The sequence below is a fragment of the Diadema antillarum genome, unplaced genomic scaffold (genome assembly GCF_040938485.1).
Source record: "Diadema antillarum isolate AM-2024a unplaced genomic scaffold, OU_Dant_1.0 seq00000248_RagTag, whole genome shotgun sequence".
Lineage (NCBI taxonomy): Eukaryota > Metazoa > Echinodermata > Echinoidea > Diadematoida > Diadematidae > Diadema > Diadema antillarum.
This window is the reverse complement of record NW_027271292.1, coordinates 2,337,495-2,357,552: the sequence shown is the minus strand read 5'-3', so window position 1 is coordinate 2,357,552 and position 20,058 is coordinate 2,337,495. Positions and strand designations below refer to the sequence as shown.

Below are 20,058 nucleotides of genomic sequence, written 5' to 3'. Positions count from 1 at the left end.
ACATATTAGATTTGAGCATTGAGAACTTTTGATTGATAGAGGGGAGTATCATTATACGGCATTATCTGATTACAAACAGCGTTATATACGACATTCCGACTTTTTTCTTCTCTCAGCTCACGTAATGATATACTTCCAAACAGGATTTGTAATACCTTTCGTTGTAAACTGGGTTGAAGCTCCTCCGGTAGATTTTCGTTTGACCTTTGACATCATTGTCCGGATGAAGGTAGAGTGTGACGTAAGTGTCTGAGAGTGCTGCTCCTTCCGGTGAAGGTCGGAGGTCACGGGCTTGCACGACGGTGACTATCAGGCGAGAAGGCTCGGTTGAATACTCCAAGATGACTTCTATTTGACCAACTCTGCACACAACAAAAGAGCAGAAAATGAAGAAAGGGTCAAAGATCATTAGCCAAGTCTTCTTGATTATTCAAAAGAAAATACTGAGAGGTTTTAGGTTGCTTGATTAGAAATTTTCTTTGATTACTAGGGTAAATAACCATTCAAATGAACTGACTGATTAATGCAGTGACATGGGGAAAATCTCCACACAGACAGAACACAAGGCAAGTGCCATACTGTGTCTCGCCCATTCGCGTACAAAAAATTGTACGTGAATGGGATATAACAGATAAAAAAGAGATATACCAGATAAAAAGAGATATAAAAGGGGAAAAATTTATGGCAAAAAAAGTGCCATAAAAACTTAACATTATGCCCTTAAAGTTCGTTGACCCCTGCCTGTGACCTTTGACCTTGTGGTGACCATCCACTCCCAAAGGGACATCTACCATCCAAGTTTGGTCACAAACTGACCTATGGATCAAAAGTTATGACCCATAATCGAAACGCGCCATAAAAACTTAACATTGGGCTCCAAAAGTTTGTTGACCCCTGTTTGTGACCTTTGACCTTGTGGTGATCATCCACTTCCCAAGGGAATCTACCATTCAAGCTTAGTCACAAACGGACCTATGGATCAAAAGTTATGACCCATAATAGAAACGCGCCATAAAAACTTAACATTGGGCTCTAAAAGTTCGTTGACCCATGCTTGTGACCACTGATCTTGTGGTGACCATCCACTCCCCAAAGGACATCTACCATTCACTTTAGTCACAAATGGAGTTATGGATCAAAAGTTATGACCCATAATAGAAACACGCCATAAAAACTTAACATTGGGCTCTAAAAGTTTGTTGACCCCTGCTTGTGACCTTTGACCTTGTGGTGACCATCCACTCCCCAAGGGACATGTACCATCCAAGTTTAGTCACAAATGCAGTTATGGATCAAAAGTTATGACCCATAATAGAAACGCGGCATAAAAACTTAACATTGGACTCTACAAGTTCATTGAGCCCTGTCTGTGAGCTTTGACCTTGAGGTGACCTTCATATATGGTAAAATGTGAAACTTTGTATGACCCCTCTTCCCTCGAAGTTTGATAGCAGTTGAAGCCCAGAGTAAAGAGTTATTGAAGTTTTGTAGCGTTACGGACAGACGACGGACGGACGGACGGACGACGGACGGACAGACGCCGCAGGCGATCCCTTAGTCTCCCCTCACCTCCGGTGGGCTCGACAAAAAACGAAAAACGACGTAGACATAATTCGAGTTCTCATACGAAGATAAGACTACCTATTAGCGGTCCGACTGTGAGTCATGGATATGAATGAAATAAAACATACACAGGAAGAGCATTTAGTATTTCCCCGTTTGGGATTAATGATCTTTTATTTCTAAAGGTGCTGTGGTGAGGGAGGGTTCTGCTTGTCAGGTACACTTTAAATCCTTTCTTTCCCTCAACATTAACACTCTTTTCGCTTGAAAGCTAAGCCTCTCCTGGTTTGCTCGTTCTCTGCTAACCAGACCATGAGGTAACATGCACCACGCTAAACTCAAGCCATCCTATCTCATGTAGGGCCTACCCCACGCCTCCATAATTGTCAAGGCAGGAGTTCTAGGTACTCAGAGAATACGAATAAATGTTAACACGGCTCGCCATACACACTCGTGAAACTCAAACTCAGGTGGGTTCTTTTCAAGCACGTGGCCAGGGTCACCTGACGTCATAAGACGCTACTCGATGTCGCTCTCGTGGACTTTCGAGTGTGCTCGATGCTCGCGCGTTCCCGCCTCCTAAGCACTCGGGAATTTGGGTCAGCGATTTCGACTGGACGTGAAGAAAAGGTCTCATTCGGCTGGTGGTCTTTGATTCCACCTCTAGAGGCTGGCGGACAGGATCCATATTTCAGGAGAATGCATGGTTCCTTAGACCCTCATCACTACCTTTGAAACTATTAGTTAAAAATCTTGCAAGTTAATTTCCAAAAAATGAAATGCAAACCCGAATTATCATTTTTCTGTTAGATTTTACGAATACATTAGCTTTCAATAATTCCTCTAGTAAGGAACTGCAAGGTCATAATAATGTTTCCTACTAAATCTATCAGATGAATGAATTCGTTTCCTATGAGTTGACTTGGAAAAAAAAAAACCCAAACAGCATTCATTAAAAAAGCATTCATTTATTCGATCGTTAATCTATTTATATTCACTTGATTATTTATGCATTTAATCATTCCTCTATTTATTAATTCATACGTTTGCCATAAAAGGACGGTAAGAGAACATGTTCAGACTAGATCCGTTGTTATTTCCTAAGTGCATGGCAGGTATATTACACAAACATACAAGTTATATTACACAAACATACAAGTTATAGACTTGTCACAACCTGTAACATATTGCAGTTCACATCAAATAAGATTTATATGCCACTATATCACATTGCAAAGAAATGTAAATCTTGAAATTTCTTTTCTTCTCCTGCTTCGCGCGCTGATCATTTCCAAAATCATGATGGATACTGTTAAAAGCTCATCTCGTCTCACTCTTTGAAACAGACCGCATAATATTAGACACAAAATCTAACTAGCACAATATTCCCGCATAAACAGGGATTTTTCCACAAGCAGACAGATCATCCCGAGTTACTGGGGAAAACTGCAGGTCCCATTCCATCAGACTCTGAACAGCGTTTGTCCTGCGATAGCACAGAGTATCAGGAATGAAGACGAGAAATGGGAAGCTGACGGATCATTTAATACCAGATTGTCAGACCCTAGAGGGTCATCTTCAACTCGATTTGAAAATTGCCTTTGACAATGACCGCCTATACATCAAGTTCTCACTCGCTTTGCAGTGACGCACGGGTAATGGAAGCTAACAAAAGAGAAAATATTCGGAACCCTGGGAATATTTTGGCGTCTATGCGACTCAAATCTTAAATCTATAATAGTGTCAAACTTCAAATCAAACTTTTGAGCATTACTTGTTTTCCTTTTCTCGTTTAACTACCGATTATTTCACAACGTTATTTGTTGAGAAAGAATTTTGCCGCACTTGATTAAAGTTAAGATCTTAATTCAAAATTTGTAAAGGTAGAACACATTGTCAGTAAGGAGCAAAAAATAACAAAAAAAAATCACCATTGATGATAGAATTTGTAAGTTATCGGACCGTTTAGTTATTTATCAATGGTTTATTTCATCACTATTGCCAGCTGTTCTGTGATGCTTTGCTCCAAGCAAAATATGTTTGAAGACAGAGACACCACCATACTTGCCCTGCTCTGTTTTCTAAAATTGAATGATAACATATCTGGCATCCCATTTTGATTTAAACTATTAAATAAGCAGTGAAATCGATTCAAATAAGCATGCAATCAATAAGACACGTCTGCTCGCATTTCGATAACCTGGCCACGCTTGTCTCACAATATCGATCTGCGTCGTGACATCTGCAGCTATTATTTTGCCACTGACTTGGTCGCGTGATAAGAAACTAAAGACCTTCCACATTTTTCTAAACCAAAACATCGAGTCGGGGATGAACGAAATCTGTCGGATGTTAAGGGTCTTCATAAACATCGATTAACCCTTCTCCTCCTGTTTGTTCTTCATCTTCCTTCATTCATTCCTCTACTTTTTCTTAATCTTGATCTTTTCCTATTAGTTTTTCATTTTTTCTATTTTATTTCCTCCTCCTCCTCCTCTTCCTCACCTATTTTGTCTTCCACGATCTTAACACAATAAATCACTGTATACCTTCTACGGTCGTCAAGGAAGATGAGTCCAAACTTCAAGTTTCTGCCTCCCACCCCCCCCCCCTTCCCCCATACCTCTGACCCCTTTTTTTCTCAGCCTACCATTTTGTATTCTCTCATTCTGTGGAGCTTGGGAATCTTACGATTTACTTTGTGCATTTTTCATCATTTGTATGAAAACAAAACAAAGTAGGTCGTGTCTATTCAATATTTTATTTCTGTTTTTTAGTCTCATAAAATCAATTGTCACTCCTTGTCAAAATCACTTTTAGTTTTCATCCCATATATTATTCCCCCCCCCCCCACACACACACACACCTCTCTCTCTCTCTCTTCTCTTTTCTTTTGGGCTTTACTTTGCTTGAAATTTGTTTCTACCTTAATTTTGTAATACTGTACTGAATAAACAGCCAAGAAAATTGCAGCTTTCTGCAGAGAAGCCCCAGAAGATCTGATCTAGTTTGGGTGAAATGCGGATTGGAGAGAGAGAGAGAGATGGGCAATCCCAAGAGCGCCGAGGTTTCATCAGGAGCGATTGCAACCGCCATCTGTTCTGCTTAGTTTCATTTCCGCATCCTACTCCTTTACGACGACATTTGTCACTCACTGTTTGCCTGCTTCTCCACCACTCGGGGTGTAAATAAAGGACAGTCTTACACGGACTCTCAAGGAGCTGTTAGAGACAGCCGATTACCGCCAGAGATTTGTAACTTTTTCGCGCCATTTCGATCTATGCTAGTCGCGAGAAAGTCGTGAAGAGAGAGGAATTCTCACAGGTAAATTATTACTCGACTCCATTTACTAATTTGCCGAACTGTAAGCAAAGTTCGGGAGAAAGAGCTTGATGGCGTTCACCGAACAACATTTCATGTTCAAACTGCTCTCAGAGATGGGAGAATACACAGGAGAGGAAGATGATGAAGTAGCATTTAACATTCATGATTGATACATCACAGACGGCCCCGGGGGAAAGATTCGTTATTACTTATTATCGTCACGCGAATGTTTTAATCTCTTGCGATAAACAACACCCACGGGAGAAAAGGAAATGGTTGGTAATAAGTCATGTTTGCTTCACAAACTGAGCAATCAGACAGCAGCATAGCATTAAACATAGCCTGAGCTCATATCACTTCAGTCTATCGGGCAATAGAGTTCACTGCAGTTTTTATTGACTTTTGATTTTTTTTTTCTCGCCAACTTTATTGTCTTAACAGGTCAGACTCTGCAATGGATAAAGCTAGAAGCGTGCCTTAAACTGTGTAGACATGTGAAATGAAAGTTTGCTTTTGTGAACAAAAGCATTAGATATACATTGTACATCGTATTTCGAAATAGATGACACTATACCTCCTTTTCAGGGACCAAATCTCAACTCCAGCTGTTTTTATCCTTATCAGAAAAGCAATTCTTGAATTTAAATGACTCTTTTCATTCCCTTTGTTTATGATCGTATTTATGATCGTTATGCTCCCACTATTCTTGGATATTATTTTTTCAGTAAGAGAAAAGAGACCTTTTTCTGTGTGCTGAAAAACAGCTTTTAGCTGATAGCAAGCGTTTTACCATGGTTAAATAAATAAACTCAACTCAACTCAACTCAATTGCAAGATTTTTTCAGCTTTTTTTTTTAAATCGAGCTTTGGCAGTAGTTTTGGAAAGCCACAATGTTATGATGTTTTACAGTAGACGAGAGAGATTGCGTACTTACGATGTAAACAAATTTTCTTGCACAGACGACTCAGACGTGACGGAGGTGAGAGACTCGCTGCTATAGCAACGGACCAGTTTACGCATGATAGCGTCCTCGTCCACGAGATCGCGAGAGTCTGCATTGTGGTGGTTAAGTACTTCCGGGGCGGAGGTCGGCTGGGGCAGCCGTGATTCCTGGGCGGCAGCAGAGATCGCCTGTTCAGCTTTTACGAAGAGGTTCTCATACTGTATGAATTGGCCCGTCTCGTTCACTGGAATCTCTGTATTCTGCGTGACCTGCGAATGAAATTAGCAGGAAGATCATAGTCTATCATCAGTGGGTATTGATACGAAAAATATACAGCTTTCTCAGTGCTATTGATGGGTACAAATGGTTTGACAGAGGCGAACATTATTCTATTCTCGGCAAGCAGCAAAAGGGGAGTTGTCACTGAATGTATATTGGAGTATGTCATGACAGAAATTATCCACCATTTTAACCAATGTCATCAAAATAAACATAGAGGAATGTATAAGAGAAGTTGGCCGTAACAATGGGAAATGTTGTAAATTGGTTAATTAAGGCGATTATCTTGATTATGGAGAAGACAACCTGAATATTAGAGGGCAGAAAGATAAGAATGGACTTTCCAAACGACATCGAGGGACTTTAAGCGTTGAAGCCTCCCCCAGAGAAATGAAGGGAATTATAAAGATAATATCAAGGAAAAAAAATGGATGGCAAGTTGAAATAAGTTGACACACACATATGCCATCATGTACACACAAACCTTGGTAGTTGTATTATGTCCACACGGTCACGTGCTATATATTTCACGGAGCACGTGAACGACGTTTACAGTACCCAAACAAATTAATTCTCTAAAATGGCATTGCAGCTACTGAATTCGAGCGTAACATGATGGACAAAATATTAAAGATTCTTTGCATTTCATCGGTCGGCAGGGGATTTAGTGAAGTTACTTATAGACGCACTTGGCAAAGTGCACTCTACTCATGAGTCACTTTCTACAGTACATTTGCTGCTCCACATTTGGCCCCTATGATTCCACTCCTTTTTATTTCTTTTCACGATAATTGATGGTAACGCATAGTTTGGGAAAAGAAATGCCTCGAAAGACGCACGACCCGGCCATCGGGAGGTACACACAGCGACAAGTGGAAGAGAGTGTCAGTGAGAGAGAAAGTGGCGCCCCATATGGACATCGTCTGCCTCATGGGTTTATGGCGCCATTTCCTGCCAAAGCCCACGAGCAATCATCTCTTGCTGTCTTTCTGCATTTTGTTGTTCGGCGGCTGTGGACGCTGACCGACAGATCCTCTAGAAGATTTTAGGAGAGTGGGAAAAGACGTGTGTGTGTATGTGTGTGTGTGTGTGTGTGTGTGTGTGTGTGTGTGTGTGTGTGCGTGTGTATGTGTAATTCATACCCTCACTCAACACCCGTATTTCCTTTTTTAAGGGGATAGCGACTCTGATAGCCGTGGTAGTTAAAATGTTAAGATTTACAACAGACGAGGTGAAAAGAAGATGTTTACGATTATTGGTGTCTTTAATTTAGTCAGCGGAGAGACATACACAGCACTTTCCCCTGTCGATTTTACGTATGCCTTGCTTTTAAGAAAGCTCTTGAATGAATCTAACTAGGTTGAGTCAATATCAAAACTATATTCTTTTGGAAGAAACGAAGGGGAACAAATCTTTGTCGCAATAGCAAAGAAATATTGGTCGTGTGGGAGAGCTTGCTCCCTCACCGAATAACGTTTTAAAAGACGAACTTTCAAAGATGTCCATTTTCCTTTCTTTTCTCGAGCAAAATGTTATCCCTGATCCAATGTGAACACAACATAGAGCAATGAGAAGGCAATCTTATGGGAGTTTCGTTGCGATGGAATACCGTCTTTCTCCATCTATTGCCGAGTTTTGCTGAAAATACATTCCTTTTCAATATTGACTTTCTAAATGAAAACTCCATGACAAACACAACCCAATAACAGAACGGCCCGATGCATGTCTCATACCGTGATGAGAAAGGAACGTATAGGGCTCAAACAAAAAATTGATCACATGCTCACATGCCCCACTACAAATATGATATACTGAACAGCCGTAAATTGTAATTCTACCGTTGAATAAAGTTGCTGTCTACGAAAGAGCATCATATATCCATATCGATCAGATAAACAAATATGTCGTAATGTAGTCTGTTTCGCGGCAAAGGAGAATGAAAGATAATAATAAAAAGATAAAACAAAGGCAGCGCTTATTGCACCCCGTGCAGTCTTGAAAAGCGGAAGGTTATGATGCAGGGTTTTCATCACAAGATGAGGAATCTATCTTATTAGGGTGTACAGAATATTTTTCCTCGGAGCAGTCATGCAGACATTGAGGTGCAAACAGCTATAGTACTCTGGATCGTATCAGGACAATAACCTCCCGAGGACAATTACCCTCCGGCTAAATACTGGTTAGTGATAAGGTTAGAGTAAAGATTAGGGTTAGGGTTAGATTTAAGGGTAGAATTTGGGTTAGGATATAGGATTAGGTTCAGGATTAGGATTAGGGTCGGGGAGGGGTCTGGGGTAATTGTCCTAGAACCATAGTCCTTAGGATACCGGCAAGACTTCGGAAAGCTAGGGTTGATTTTCACCTTGCTCTGTACACAATGTTATTGAGGTCCATTGATATGGTTAAGAGTATATCCTTAGAGCGTCAAAACTGCACGTTACATTGAGTTTGCAGCTATACGTTGTGTGCATGAAACTGAACATAAACGAAGCCAATCAAACCATACCGAAACCGCTAAAATTATGGACAAATGAACTGTTCACTGTCGCTGGCTGTCAGGTGCATAGAGGACGTAGGTGATTAGGGACTGGGTGCTTGTAGAGATCAGTCTCTTATAATCAGCTAATATTCTTCAACCGATATACACAAACTTTCAGCGTATGTTTAGCTGATTAATGCATTCAAATTGGTCATGAAATAGTCTAATCAAACACGAGAAAGACTTGGTCAATAGGCTACCACGAAGGAAGATGACAAATAAATTGAAATGTTGGGCTCGGACGTCGGAGCCCTAACTTCTCTGTGCTTATCCAAATAATTATTGATGAATTCATGGTGGGCTACGGTATGACAAAATTCAAATTGATTTATCACGATTGCACACTGAAACACACAGGGGAGTATCAAGAATCGATCTGAGAGTAAATTATTCTTCAAAGCAGCAACGGGACGCTGATCTGAAATGAAGCTCAAATCTTTCGGGAGTTATCGGGAAGGTATAATAACCTCAAAGCGCGAGAGAAAATGTACACCCGGGGAATTGAAATTCACACTCTTTCTGGAAGTTCACACGCTGTCTCAAAGAAGTTCTTCACTGTGCATAAATCTTGTCTTTTAAAAACATCATCTACGGTTGTATACATTAGCTTAAATGATCTTCTAGGCAAGTCGTGTGATTGTGGTTCTCATAGCTCGCATTTCACTCACAGAATAACTTTGCATATGTATGGGTGCCTGCTTCTCACTCGCGACATTTTGGATTGCTTTCATTCACTGAACATTAAGGCATCAGAGTCACAAATGGATTGCATTATATAGCAACGGGTGCGTGTTTAGGCTCCTTTGGCTTCGAGAGTAACATATTCGCGAAATTCAAATGTGATCAAGCGCTGAGGGCTGGCTTGTGAAAGAGCAATCAATTTTGGCGAACATCAAATATTATCTTTTCGGAGATCCGCCGCGAGGGAGGAAACAGTTTGTATGCACCGAGTGTGAAGACACAGATCTTAGATACGACGGGGTGGAGAACATTGGATAGAAAAGGAAAGAGTGCCAAGGCAAAGAGGAGGAGAAGGAGGAGAAGAAGAAAAGATGAGAATCCTAACACAGTATAATGTTGGGACGATTATGATGCATTATGCAGCAAACGTGCTGTTGCAATTGTAGGTGTTTGTTAATGTCTGTCCATTTATTAGCAAGCGTGTGGTTTTCCTTATTAAACCTAGGGTTAACAAGACAATGAATAGACATCGAAACCTGGGACTACAAACCATGAAAGGTTTTGATTAGTTCGATAAAGAAGATTTAAAGACAACGTTACGACTACAGCCAGAGCAATCAAGGCAGCTCAAGGAATAAACGCAAACTCGTTCTGTCCACGTGGTCATACAAATATTCTTCCACACGATGGTGTCAACACATAGATTGGGTCGTGAATCTTATCTGCATTCTGACAATCTAGACACGTTTCTGAACTCAACTCTGTTATACGAGATAGACGCGATAACATTAAGTGAGTCTGGCCTGCAGGCACTGAGATGAACGTGACGTCTTCTTTTCCAGGGAGCGGAAGTAGAAATCATTCACCTGTAAAAGGTATTTTGACGTAGAAAAGTAGAAGAGTTTCCCCTTGGTCGTCAATCTAGTTAGTGATCTGTGCCCGAAGAACTGTAAACTAGGCTGAAAGTCATCTCTCATACTTTGAACTAACTGAACTGGGAAATATGGTCTAATACCATACATATACAGAGTCATATATACGTAGAAAATTATAACATACCTACTTTGAATAGTCTGCACATATTTTGTTTTAGTAAACTTATCGCCAAGCCGGGCTAAGAAGGCAAATCCATTGGCATTAGACATCCTAGTCGTAACGGTAATGATTTGGTCAACATGAATGATATAATTCTCCCTCGAAATCGTTGTCATACCTGATATTATGTATAGATGTACACTCACCCTGAAATCTTCATTTTTGTTACCGTCCTTTACAAAGGCAAGCGAGTTTTTTTTTTAAATTTGACATCGCTACATTGATTGATGATCAGACTCTACCGATCTTAAGACGTCTCCCATGTTTCCCACGGATTTCAAGAGCTATTATCATGAAGTTTTATCTTAATGGACACGTTGATCAGTGAATAAGGCATCGCTACTATTAACGGGCATCCTACTGTGAGCTCAAATATTTTTTTTTCGCCTTTTTTTTTCTAATTATGCTATCGTTTACGTCGATATGGTCACATTTCCGTCGATTGTAAAATGTCATCTGCCCTTTTAAGTCAATGGCGATTGTTTGGTGGAAATGATGGAGTATCGACCGTTATTATTCACAGGAATTACAGCAACAAAGGGCACTTAAAAGACTATTTACGAAAAGCAAGGTCGGATAGAATGCTGTGATCTCCGAGAAAAGATTGGAAGGGGCTTTGTTTTCGTTTTTATAAACCCTTTGCCTCCGATATATCAACTTTCACTCTCCACAGATGCAATTCATGACAAATCCGATGCCGTAGGCAATGAAGTATACTTTTGACAGGAAATAATATGCAGCATGCTACCTCCCGATATTTGGTTTCTTGAGGTATAAGTCAGCTGCAGTTTGGGGAAATCAAACAGGCTTTTCTTTCCTCCCACAGAAAACCAAGTAAAGGATGAAAACCCTGGGGTTTATAAAGGATAACTTTTCGAGACTGCATTGTAAAAAATTGATCATATTAACGTATCCACTAAGGTATGGAATAATGAAGACATACAATTCGTTAGCATAAATTATGAACAATGAACGTCGAAGAACACATTGTTGATACACAGGAGAATAATATACAAGTCATGGCTACAGAGTTTGTGTTAGAAAGAGACTGTTGAAGTATTTTTTGCAAGAAAAAACAACAACAAACAAACTCTAGCAGATCTTTCCTTGGATGAAATAGAAAGAGATGTGAAAAAAACCCTGCAAATTGCTGTAAAGATTCTACCACCGATAACATGGTAAAGTCTTGCGCATGCGCAGTACCTCCCGGTGTCTCCCCAAACATGATGGTGGGATATAATAGTCAGGGAGAGGGGGTTACGGAGCGTTACCTGGAGGTTTGTATTCAAGGCGAGCTACCGGGGTTTCCGTCATCGATATGACGGAGATGGGGCAAATATTGACAGAGGCTCCTGACTGGCCTGGATGACATCTCGGCCAGCTAGAGGAGAAAGCAATCAAGATGAAGCAGGAGATGGGACCAATATTTGACATTCAAAATAAATTTTCATGACGTGCGGTTCTTATTTTTCCAAGGCAAATCCCCAGGTAAGTGTTATCGCTGTTTTGCATCACGAGATGTATCTCTGATGTCGAGATGAAAATCTGGCCGGTTAAGCTCGGATGACTTTCCACAAACAGCCATATGATGTCAGGACTCACGGAAGAGCGCATCAGTCATTTCAATTCCAGGGATTATACCATCCCTGTGCAAAAAGTGGGGACTTTAAAAGCGGGAATAAACTCACCTCCTCATTAGGGAAGGACTTTCAGATAGAAAGGTCAACGAGTTGAATTGGGCACCTGAGCTGTGAGAGCCAGTTTGCGGACATGTGCCATAGTTTGCAGATTAACTCTTTTTTTAGGGAGAGGGAAAAATCATTAAGTGTGATTTCCAAACTGTGCTGTGACTTGTGTGTATGTGTGAATGTGTGTATGATAGTCGTATGTATGTATTTGTCTCTTCTGTGACATTTGTGACGCCATTCATCAGATTTGAATTTGTATTTGTTAGACAGTTCCGATGGTTTTTTTTTTCAGACTTGGTGGTGTATCAGTATAATATTATGCCATCTCCTTTTACTCGCGAAGGTCGTTAAAAAGTTCCGATGGTTCTTTTTTTTTCAGACTTGGTGGTGTTTCAATTATGTCATGTCTTTTCATTCGCGAAGGTTGGCAAAGAAATATCGTTGCAGCTTTTGAGGGCATTTGGCGCCTCCCCATGGTGTCCGCCATCGATTCAATGTGCTCAGGTAGGTGGGAGGAAGAAAACTCTCACCTCCCTGACATGGTGAAGTAGACTCATTTCGTGTTCTCATTGGATGCTGCTGAAGGTAGAACTGAACGCTAATGATTTCAAAATCCCCCTCTCAATCTCCCTCCTAGCTCTCTTTCCGACCTTCCACATCTTTCCGACCACATCCACATCTTTTGACGATTCTCCAGACGGTCAGATCCTCTCAAGCGCCTAACACGACCTCTCCCGTACAGACGGGACGGTCTCTTTAGATTACACCCGAGAGTCTGAGCATTTTAATATCGAGGATGGCCTAGACTTCAAAGCCCCAGTCCAGACCAATAACTCCCTACGCTGTCTGTTTGTCCTCTCTGCGAGACAAATTTACGCTTCAGCAGCCGCTAAAATGAAAGAGAAAGAGAATGGGTAAAGAATTGGCACGCTGCTACTGAAGAGGCTCCCCAAAATGAGGTTCACATTGGTGAATCTCGTAAATTATTCACGCTCCTTCTATTCCTCATCTGGCGGTCAGACTTTTAAGTGTGTATGTGGGGGGGGGAGGGGGGCGATTGGCTATCAGGGGGACAGCTGGTCCGCAGAATTAATGGAAGCGATGGAAACAGTGTGAAATAAAGAATTCGTTTCGCCTCAGTACGAGGTGAACAGTATCCTCCCACTATCGACCTCCACTCCCATCACTTATTTCTGAAAGACATATTAATTTTTTATCCGTATAATATAGCATCATTTTCATCTTTAACAAATAACACTGGCATATGATCACTGTCAGGTTAAAGTGAGCTTATAATTCTAATATCAGCATTAAGAGTCTGAGACACAAAAAGATATATACGTTAACAATTACGCATTATTTCTCAAGTCATTTTTCACATTTCACTTCATTGAATCTATGTTTTCTCAGAGTAAATCAAATCAGTCAGTACCAAAGTATGCTCGGAAAATAACACTGCATGTAGATTGTATGAAAGTATCACTTTTCATCGACTGCATAATGCAGTAACGCTAAGTTACACATCAGACAGATCAGCGTACTTTTCTTCAAGCTACAGTTAACCTGCACTGCATATCATTAGGGTTATCAGAATAGGATCGTAACACCACGTTTCAGCGCAAGTAATGCAAGTTATCGTATGTGTGCCTGTATGAAGCTTAAGAGACTTAAAAGCTGAGATCGCAGAATAAGAGGGAATTGATACCGACACGAAAAAGGTATCAGAAGCTTTTTATTATCATTTTCAAAGCAGATACATGATACTACATATATTTTCTAGAAACTGAACACATTAGATGAGTCAGTTATTTACAAACATACAATCAAAATGAACATGGCAAAAAGACAATTGGTTGATATTTTCTGCTAGTCTAGATTACCTCCATTGTTGTGTGTGTATGTGTGTGTGTGCGTGTGTTTGACTGAGTAATAAGAACCAGCATGAAACCAACAGTTAAGGCAAATAATCGTTCTAATTATGATGAATTGATATTTTCTGAATGACAGTACACTGGTAAATCATTTCATACATCGGAAGTCTTCTACAATACCAATAACACTGTCTGGCAATGTTACCCCCCTTTTTTTTATTAATTGCTCCAGTCAACTTACATTACTTAAGAAGCAATTTCATTTTTGAGTTACTAGTTTCGATTAACCCTGCACTACGAGAGTACATGTACTGTATAAATCAATTGTCAGCATTTTACTCTTGACCTGTTCCCAGCACAAGGCACAATTGCGTGAAGCAATTTCACACGGTTGCCGATCTTAGAGCGTATGCACTTTATTTCGTATTTCAGTAGTTTACAAAACACAAGTAAGCCCATATTGGTGGCGCTTGTGGTTGTGTTTTTGTCCGTGAAAACGCATGACATCAGAAAACCTGAAGAGTGAAGAAAATTTGATTATTTGTCAGATTTGCATATTGCAAAATTGACTAACGGACCGACTGATTCGTCACCACCTCGTCACCGTAAGTCGTCTGAGCTTTTCCAGTGCAAAATTCCTTCTTTTTTCGGGGGCGGGGGGATCTCCAATGGAAGATCGACCTAACTGAGCTTTCATCTACTGTAAGTCTTGCCTCGAGTATGCCATCCAAACCTTGCTTACTCAACTCAAAGGATCTCTTATGCCTCCCACGAGACCACTAGAGGAAGACAATTTATGATGTGAGTGTCATAATGGTAGGTTAATTTCACTGATTCCATGTGCCGGCATTGATGTCTTGAGTATACGTGTTTATGGACGCGTGGGAGTACTGAAGGAGGACAGTGGTATATAATGAGAGAATATTAAACAAGACTTGGACTAGGTTCAGGTAATAAGAGTAAATATGAAATAAGCAAGAGCTGAAACTCTCAGTTGAATATTTGGAGAATATAATGTTCTGAGACTCTCGCAAATGGACCAAAGCAAAAGAGTAGCGATGTATTTGTGTTAGTAATGTTTTGTTGTGTGTGTGTGCGTATTACTGTGGTTGTGTGTTTCTGCATGTAATGGCGTGTGTGTGTGTGTTTATATGGACTTTATTTTCAGAAAGTGGAACACATGACTGTGTGAATTTTGATGTATGATGATTACATTATGTATTGAGTGAAATTTTAACAAACATAAATGTATGTTATGATTGCGTAGGCCTTCGCGTCTGTCTGTGTCTGTGTGTTTGTCGTGTGGTGTGTCTGATATTCTACAGGCGTGTTTCTGAGAAGTTGATCTGCTCCTTTTTTATATATGTAAAGTCATAGCTGATGATCCAATCGATGAAAACACAAAATCAAAAACAGTTATCACCAATTCAAAGAGGGCTGTGGATTTTTTTTTCTAAACACGAAGAAAGATTTTTTTATATCATATCCACGGTATACTCGTCCCAGTCATAAACGTTGGCGATACTCCCATGATTTTTGCCACTCGAAATGCAAGATTAAATCCCTCACGAAGCATACACGGGTTACTCTGCTCCACGTTACTTTGGTATCCTTGCGAATCACGCGGGGTACGTGCGGCCCGCAGTAATGAATTTTGCGCCATGCTGGCTTGATCTGCGAAGCGTGGGGTTCTGCTCCTATAGATTCCATCTAGTGGAAACGAAGCGAATCTTTGTGTGAAAGATTGAATTCCTGGAGGACCAAATGCCCTGCAAGTTTACTTCTAATGCAATCAACCATCAGAGATCATTAAGATCATTAATTTGTAAAGATAGACATGACCCGCCGCCAAGTTCACAGCGTACATTTTCTATCAGTGATGACGGAAAACAAAGTAAATAACACGTGTTTAGGGATTTCGGGGAAACATTGTAACTTGTCTTGCATTTGCTACTAATGTCAAAATGCGGTGCATTGAAGGTCGAAGAAATACACAGAAAAAGAAAACAAAATATAGAACAATACAAACAACAACAACAACAAAATTAGCTGCTACGTTAAAACATATTCTGCAATGGTCATTCTACCTAACGTTCCCGATGTGTTCCAGGAAACTCGTACTTGCGTGCACGGTCGTGGCGCCTCTCAATTTCACCACGCCAGAAGCAAGGAAGGAGCTTTACCACTGACCCACTCTATTGAAAAACACACGTCTTGGGCAACGTGACCATTATGTTTCAACACATGAACACATGCACACACGCATAACACACAAACACACACACACACACACACACCCCACACACACAAACACACGCACGCATAACAAACACATACACGAACACGCATAAAACACACACACACACACACACACACACACACACACACACACACACACACGCATAACACACAAACACATTAACACTCATACGCCCACAGAGACACATAAAGGACGTCCATGCACACTCAAGAGATGGTTAATACACCGTAAAATTGTACCATCTTTTTGGCCCCACACGTCCAAATGCGTACAAGTGCCATTCCAAGAAATACTGAGTGCTATTTGCTTCGGCCACTTGTTCTCAAGCCCTCAGCACTGCTTCTTATAATCTAGCAGGTACTTTTTCGTTTACCAGGCACACACACGTATACTTGTTCTAGACTTATGACGGCATGGCGATTTTTCTTTTGATCTGAAGACTTGGTTCAAGAGTGATCTTATCATCACCTGTTTTATTCACACCAAGTGAGTATAATATAAGCCATGGCTCCTGGAGCGTATTTTATTGGCGCAATCCATGAAGTTTCGACCCTGCAAACATTGCTCTGCTGATGACGCCGAACCGATACATGCATCCACCCTTAAAAACAATTTTATATAGCATCTCCTTGTTCTTAGGACTCTACCCGTAGTGTGTGAGTGTGAGTGTGTGTGTTTTTTTTTCTCAGCCTTTTTCTGTGCTAATTGCGCACACGCACAGCCAGCCAAACTCACGAAACACACACACACACACACACACACACACACACACACACACACACATACACACACTCACTGATTCTATGTCTCGCTCTAGACATTCTTGTACACATATTCCAGGTCATACAGTATGTCCACCAACTACACGATTTTCATCTGCATTCGACGCCACGAACTCATCGACGGAGAAGTCATGGAAAATTAATTATTAGTCGTCCTCTTATTGAATAATCGTGTGTGAAAATTCAATTGGTATATTTCAACATTCTTTCAGACATACGGATAGTGAACATTACAATCTAAGAACAACTATGTATAAATGAGTATGCGTAACATGGTATACGAATGTTCCCATTAGAAAGAATGTATAAAAGCGATTGGTATTTTTTCAAGAGCAAGATGCATATATGCACGGCGCCTCTTACAATCATATGAAGACATCTTAAGTGGGTAGGCTACCTTAAACTAATAAATATCCATCGTTCCCTTTGCCCAATCAAAATTGTTCAATGTGGAAGTTGTATTCATAACTATGAAACTATTAGTGAAAATATTGCAAAAGAAAATATAACGCAAATGAGAAAAATAAGTAAAGCACAATATTATAATGTATATCACGCACACACACATAAACTAACACACATAAACACACCACTTTAAGTAAAATAGAAGACAGGTACCCCCCCCCCCCCCCCCCCCCACCGCCTCCTCCAGATTGAACATAACTGTCATTTGACACTATGATTCCCGGAATCCCAGGGGAAATTTTGGAGATGGCCACTAAACCTCTAGAATTTGTGACCCGGAAAACTCCGCTTGGCTGGGGAACAAAAATTGGTAACGACGTGAGATTTGCCTCGAGATGCAGAGCTTAGTGTAGGGAGCATATTTCAGAGAGCCAACGAGATGAGTTGCAGAATTGCACGGATGAGGGGAGGGAGAGAGAAAGAGATAGATATAAAGGAAGAGAAAGATAGAGAAAGCGCGCGAGAGAGAGATATGGAGAGATAGAGGAGAGAGAGAGGGGAGAGTGGAAAGAAACATACAAGAGAAGTGAGAGAGAACAGGCGAGAATATTGAGACAGAATCTCAGCTACGTCTACGTGAGAGAGAAATATATAACGAAAAACGAGGAGATGGAGTAATAATACTATTGTGCATAGGAAGAGATGGCAGCTATTGGAGAATAGAAGATGGTAGAAGTGGAAGAAAGCAGAAACCACCAATGCATTGGACATAATGAGATTGCTATGCATGGGACATTATTTAGATTGGGTAGTTTTAGTTGATCGCACAAATCAGGTGGCCATTTCAGTTTTATGTAAATTAAAATCTCTTGTCTTTTCAAATTCTTTTCACCTACTATATTATTATTGATGTAAATAATGAAAACGTATTGATTTAATGGAGATTAGATGACTACAACTGCCATTCACTAAGTTCATATGTGTACATGTATTATGTATTTTGTACACTAAATAGGACAAAGTTTGGTAACGCGATCGGGTACTTATACTTAAAATCATTATACTTATAGATAAATCCAAACCTCTATTATGCTTTCTAAACTTTTAAGTGTCAGATTTCTCAGTCCAGTTATCACACGATTTGAAACTATATCATAGACCCATGTGCGTGCTGTTAATAGTAATGTTGTCATATCATTACTTTGCATTACGTAGGTGGAATTACTGAGATCAAGAATTTGCACAGAAACAAAAATCACCTTCGTACTTTGAACTTTAATTTCACTTCTGAGAAATGTATCACTGCATGAAAAATGTAGTGCTTTTATGATCAGCAGTATTGCACCTGAGAAACAAGAAGATATGGCCATTTAAAGATGTGGTGAATGTTACATAATCAGCATGCCATGGAATGAAACCCGGGAAAGAATCAGAGAACCACCAGAAGTGAATGAATCGGGTAGAAGAGAACGGTGCAGCGCGGAAGCATATTTCCAAAACAGAATGAAAGCAAATCAATTTATTCTTTGAAACAAAATGAGATCCCGAACCATGATAGCAGACTCTTGGTGATAATGCAGCAATCTTCTAGTAAATTTGTGTAACCGTTTCTTCAGTCAAGATTCGCCATTTCTGCGTCTGTTTGTGTGCTTGTTTTCCTCCTTGTTGCCTGATATAGTTCTGAACTACGTTCATTTCTTTAATTCTTCTGATTGTAATTAGACTATGCGCTACGCTGCACTGCATTTTAACCACCCAGGTAAGAATATCCCGCTACAATTATTACTCATAATTATGGCTCAAGTTGTTTCTGAGATGATATTTCTACATGATATGTTATGGATATATACACTCTGCGCAAGTGAGCATGGCTTGACGGGTCACGTAAAAAACAAACAAACAAACAAACAAACAAACATCGTCGCATGTTTATTACAAGCAAGTAAAAGCAATGGAACAATCAACAACAAAAAGAAAAAAAATAGTGATACATAACTGGTATATCTTCCTCAAATAAAAAAGAAAGATAAACAAGAGACCAGTAATCATTCTATCAGGTCAATGATGCATGAGAGATTTAAAAACAAAAACAAAAAACAAAACTAGAGGGTATCTGTGTGTACGCCATATTGGAGTTACTTTCGAGAATGAAATCTGTTATTTTACTTGGACTGACAACTACACGGTCTTTGTTGTTGGGTAAATGCATGTTACCCTTCAAAATAAATTGCTCAGATTCCCCCTCCATCCCTCCAATTTAAGTCGCCTCACGTTTTACAACCCAAATGTGTCACGTCTGTGGTTAATCATTGGTCATCCTAAACTGATTGTCGTGTCAGCGAAAAAGCGCGATCAGGTTTGCCTCAATCAATCAGTTTTAAATGCAGTCATCAATTACTTCAATTACTTTTATAAAGAATTGTCAAAGCAAGATGAAAGGGGAAAGAGAATGATCGTATTGGAAAAATAAGTCGGCCGTGGAGGAAAAACAAATTTCCCGCTTGGGCAAGGGAAGGAAACTACTAGTAATTGATTTGAAGTTCTTTTTGCTGGCGCGACGGAAATCTCTTGAAATGATTTCCCGTGACAGTGACCGGGACACGCAGTCATGGAAAGTGGCTAATTGG

At 40.2% G+C, this 20,058-nt stretch overlaps 1 protein-coding gene across 1 annotated transcript in view; it reads right to left on the bottom strand.

The window, feature by feature from the left end:
- The window catches only part of LOC139729623 (synaptotagmin-12-like), a 120,050-nt gene that overhangs the window by 6,797 nt on the left and 93,195 nt on the right, over positions 1–20,058 (bottom strand). Inside the window, exons 3-5 of the mRNA XM_071640550.1 lie at positions 5,832–6,100; positions 2,636–2,644; positions 156–362 (exon numbers count right to left, since the gene is read on the bottom strand). Coding sequence (XP_071496651.1) covers positions 156–362; positions 2,636–2,644; positions 5,832–6,100 — 485 coding nt within the window. The remainder of the gene's footprint in view (positions 1–155; positions 363–2,635; positions 2,645–5,831; positions 6,101–20,058) is intronic.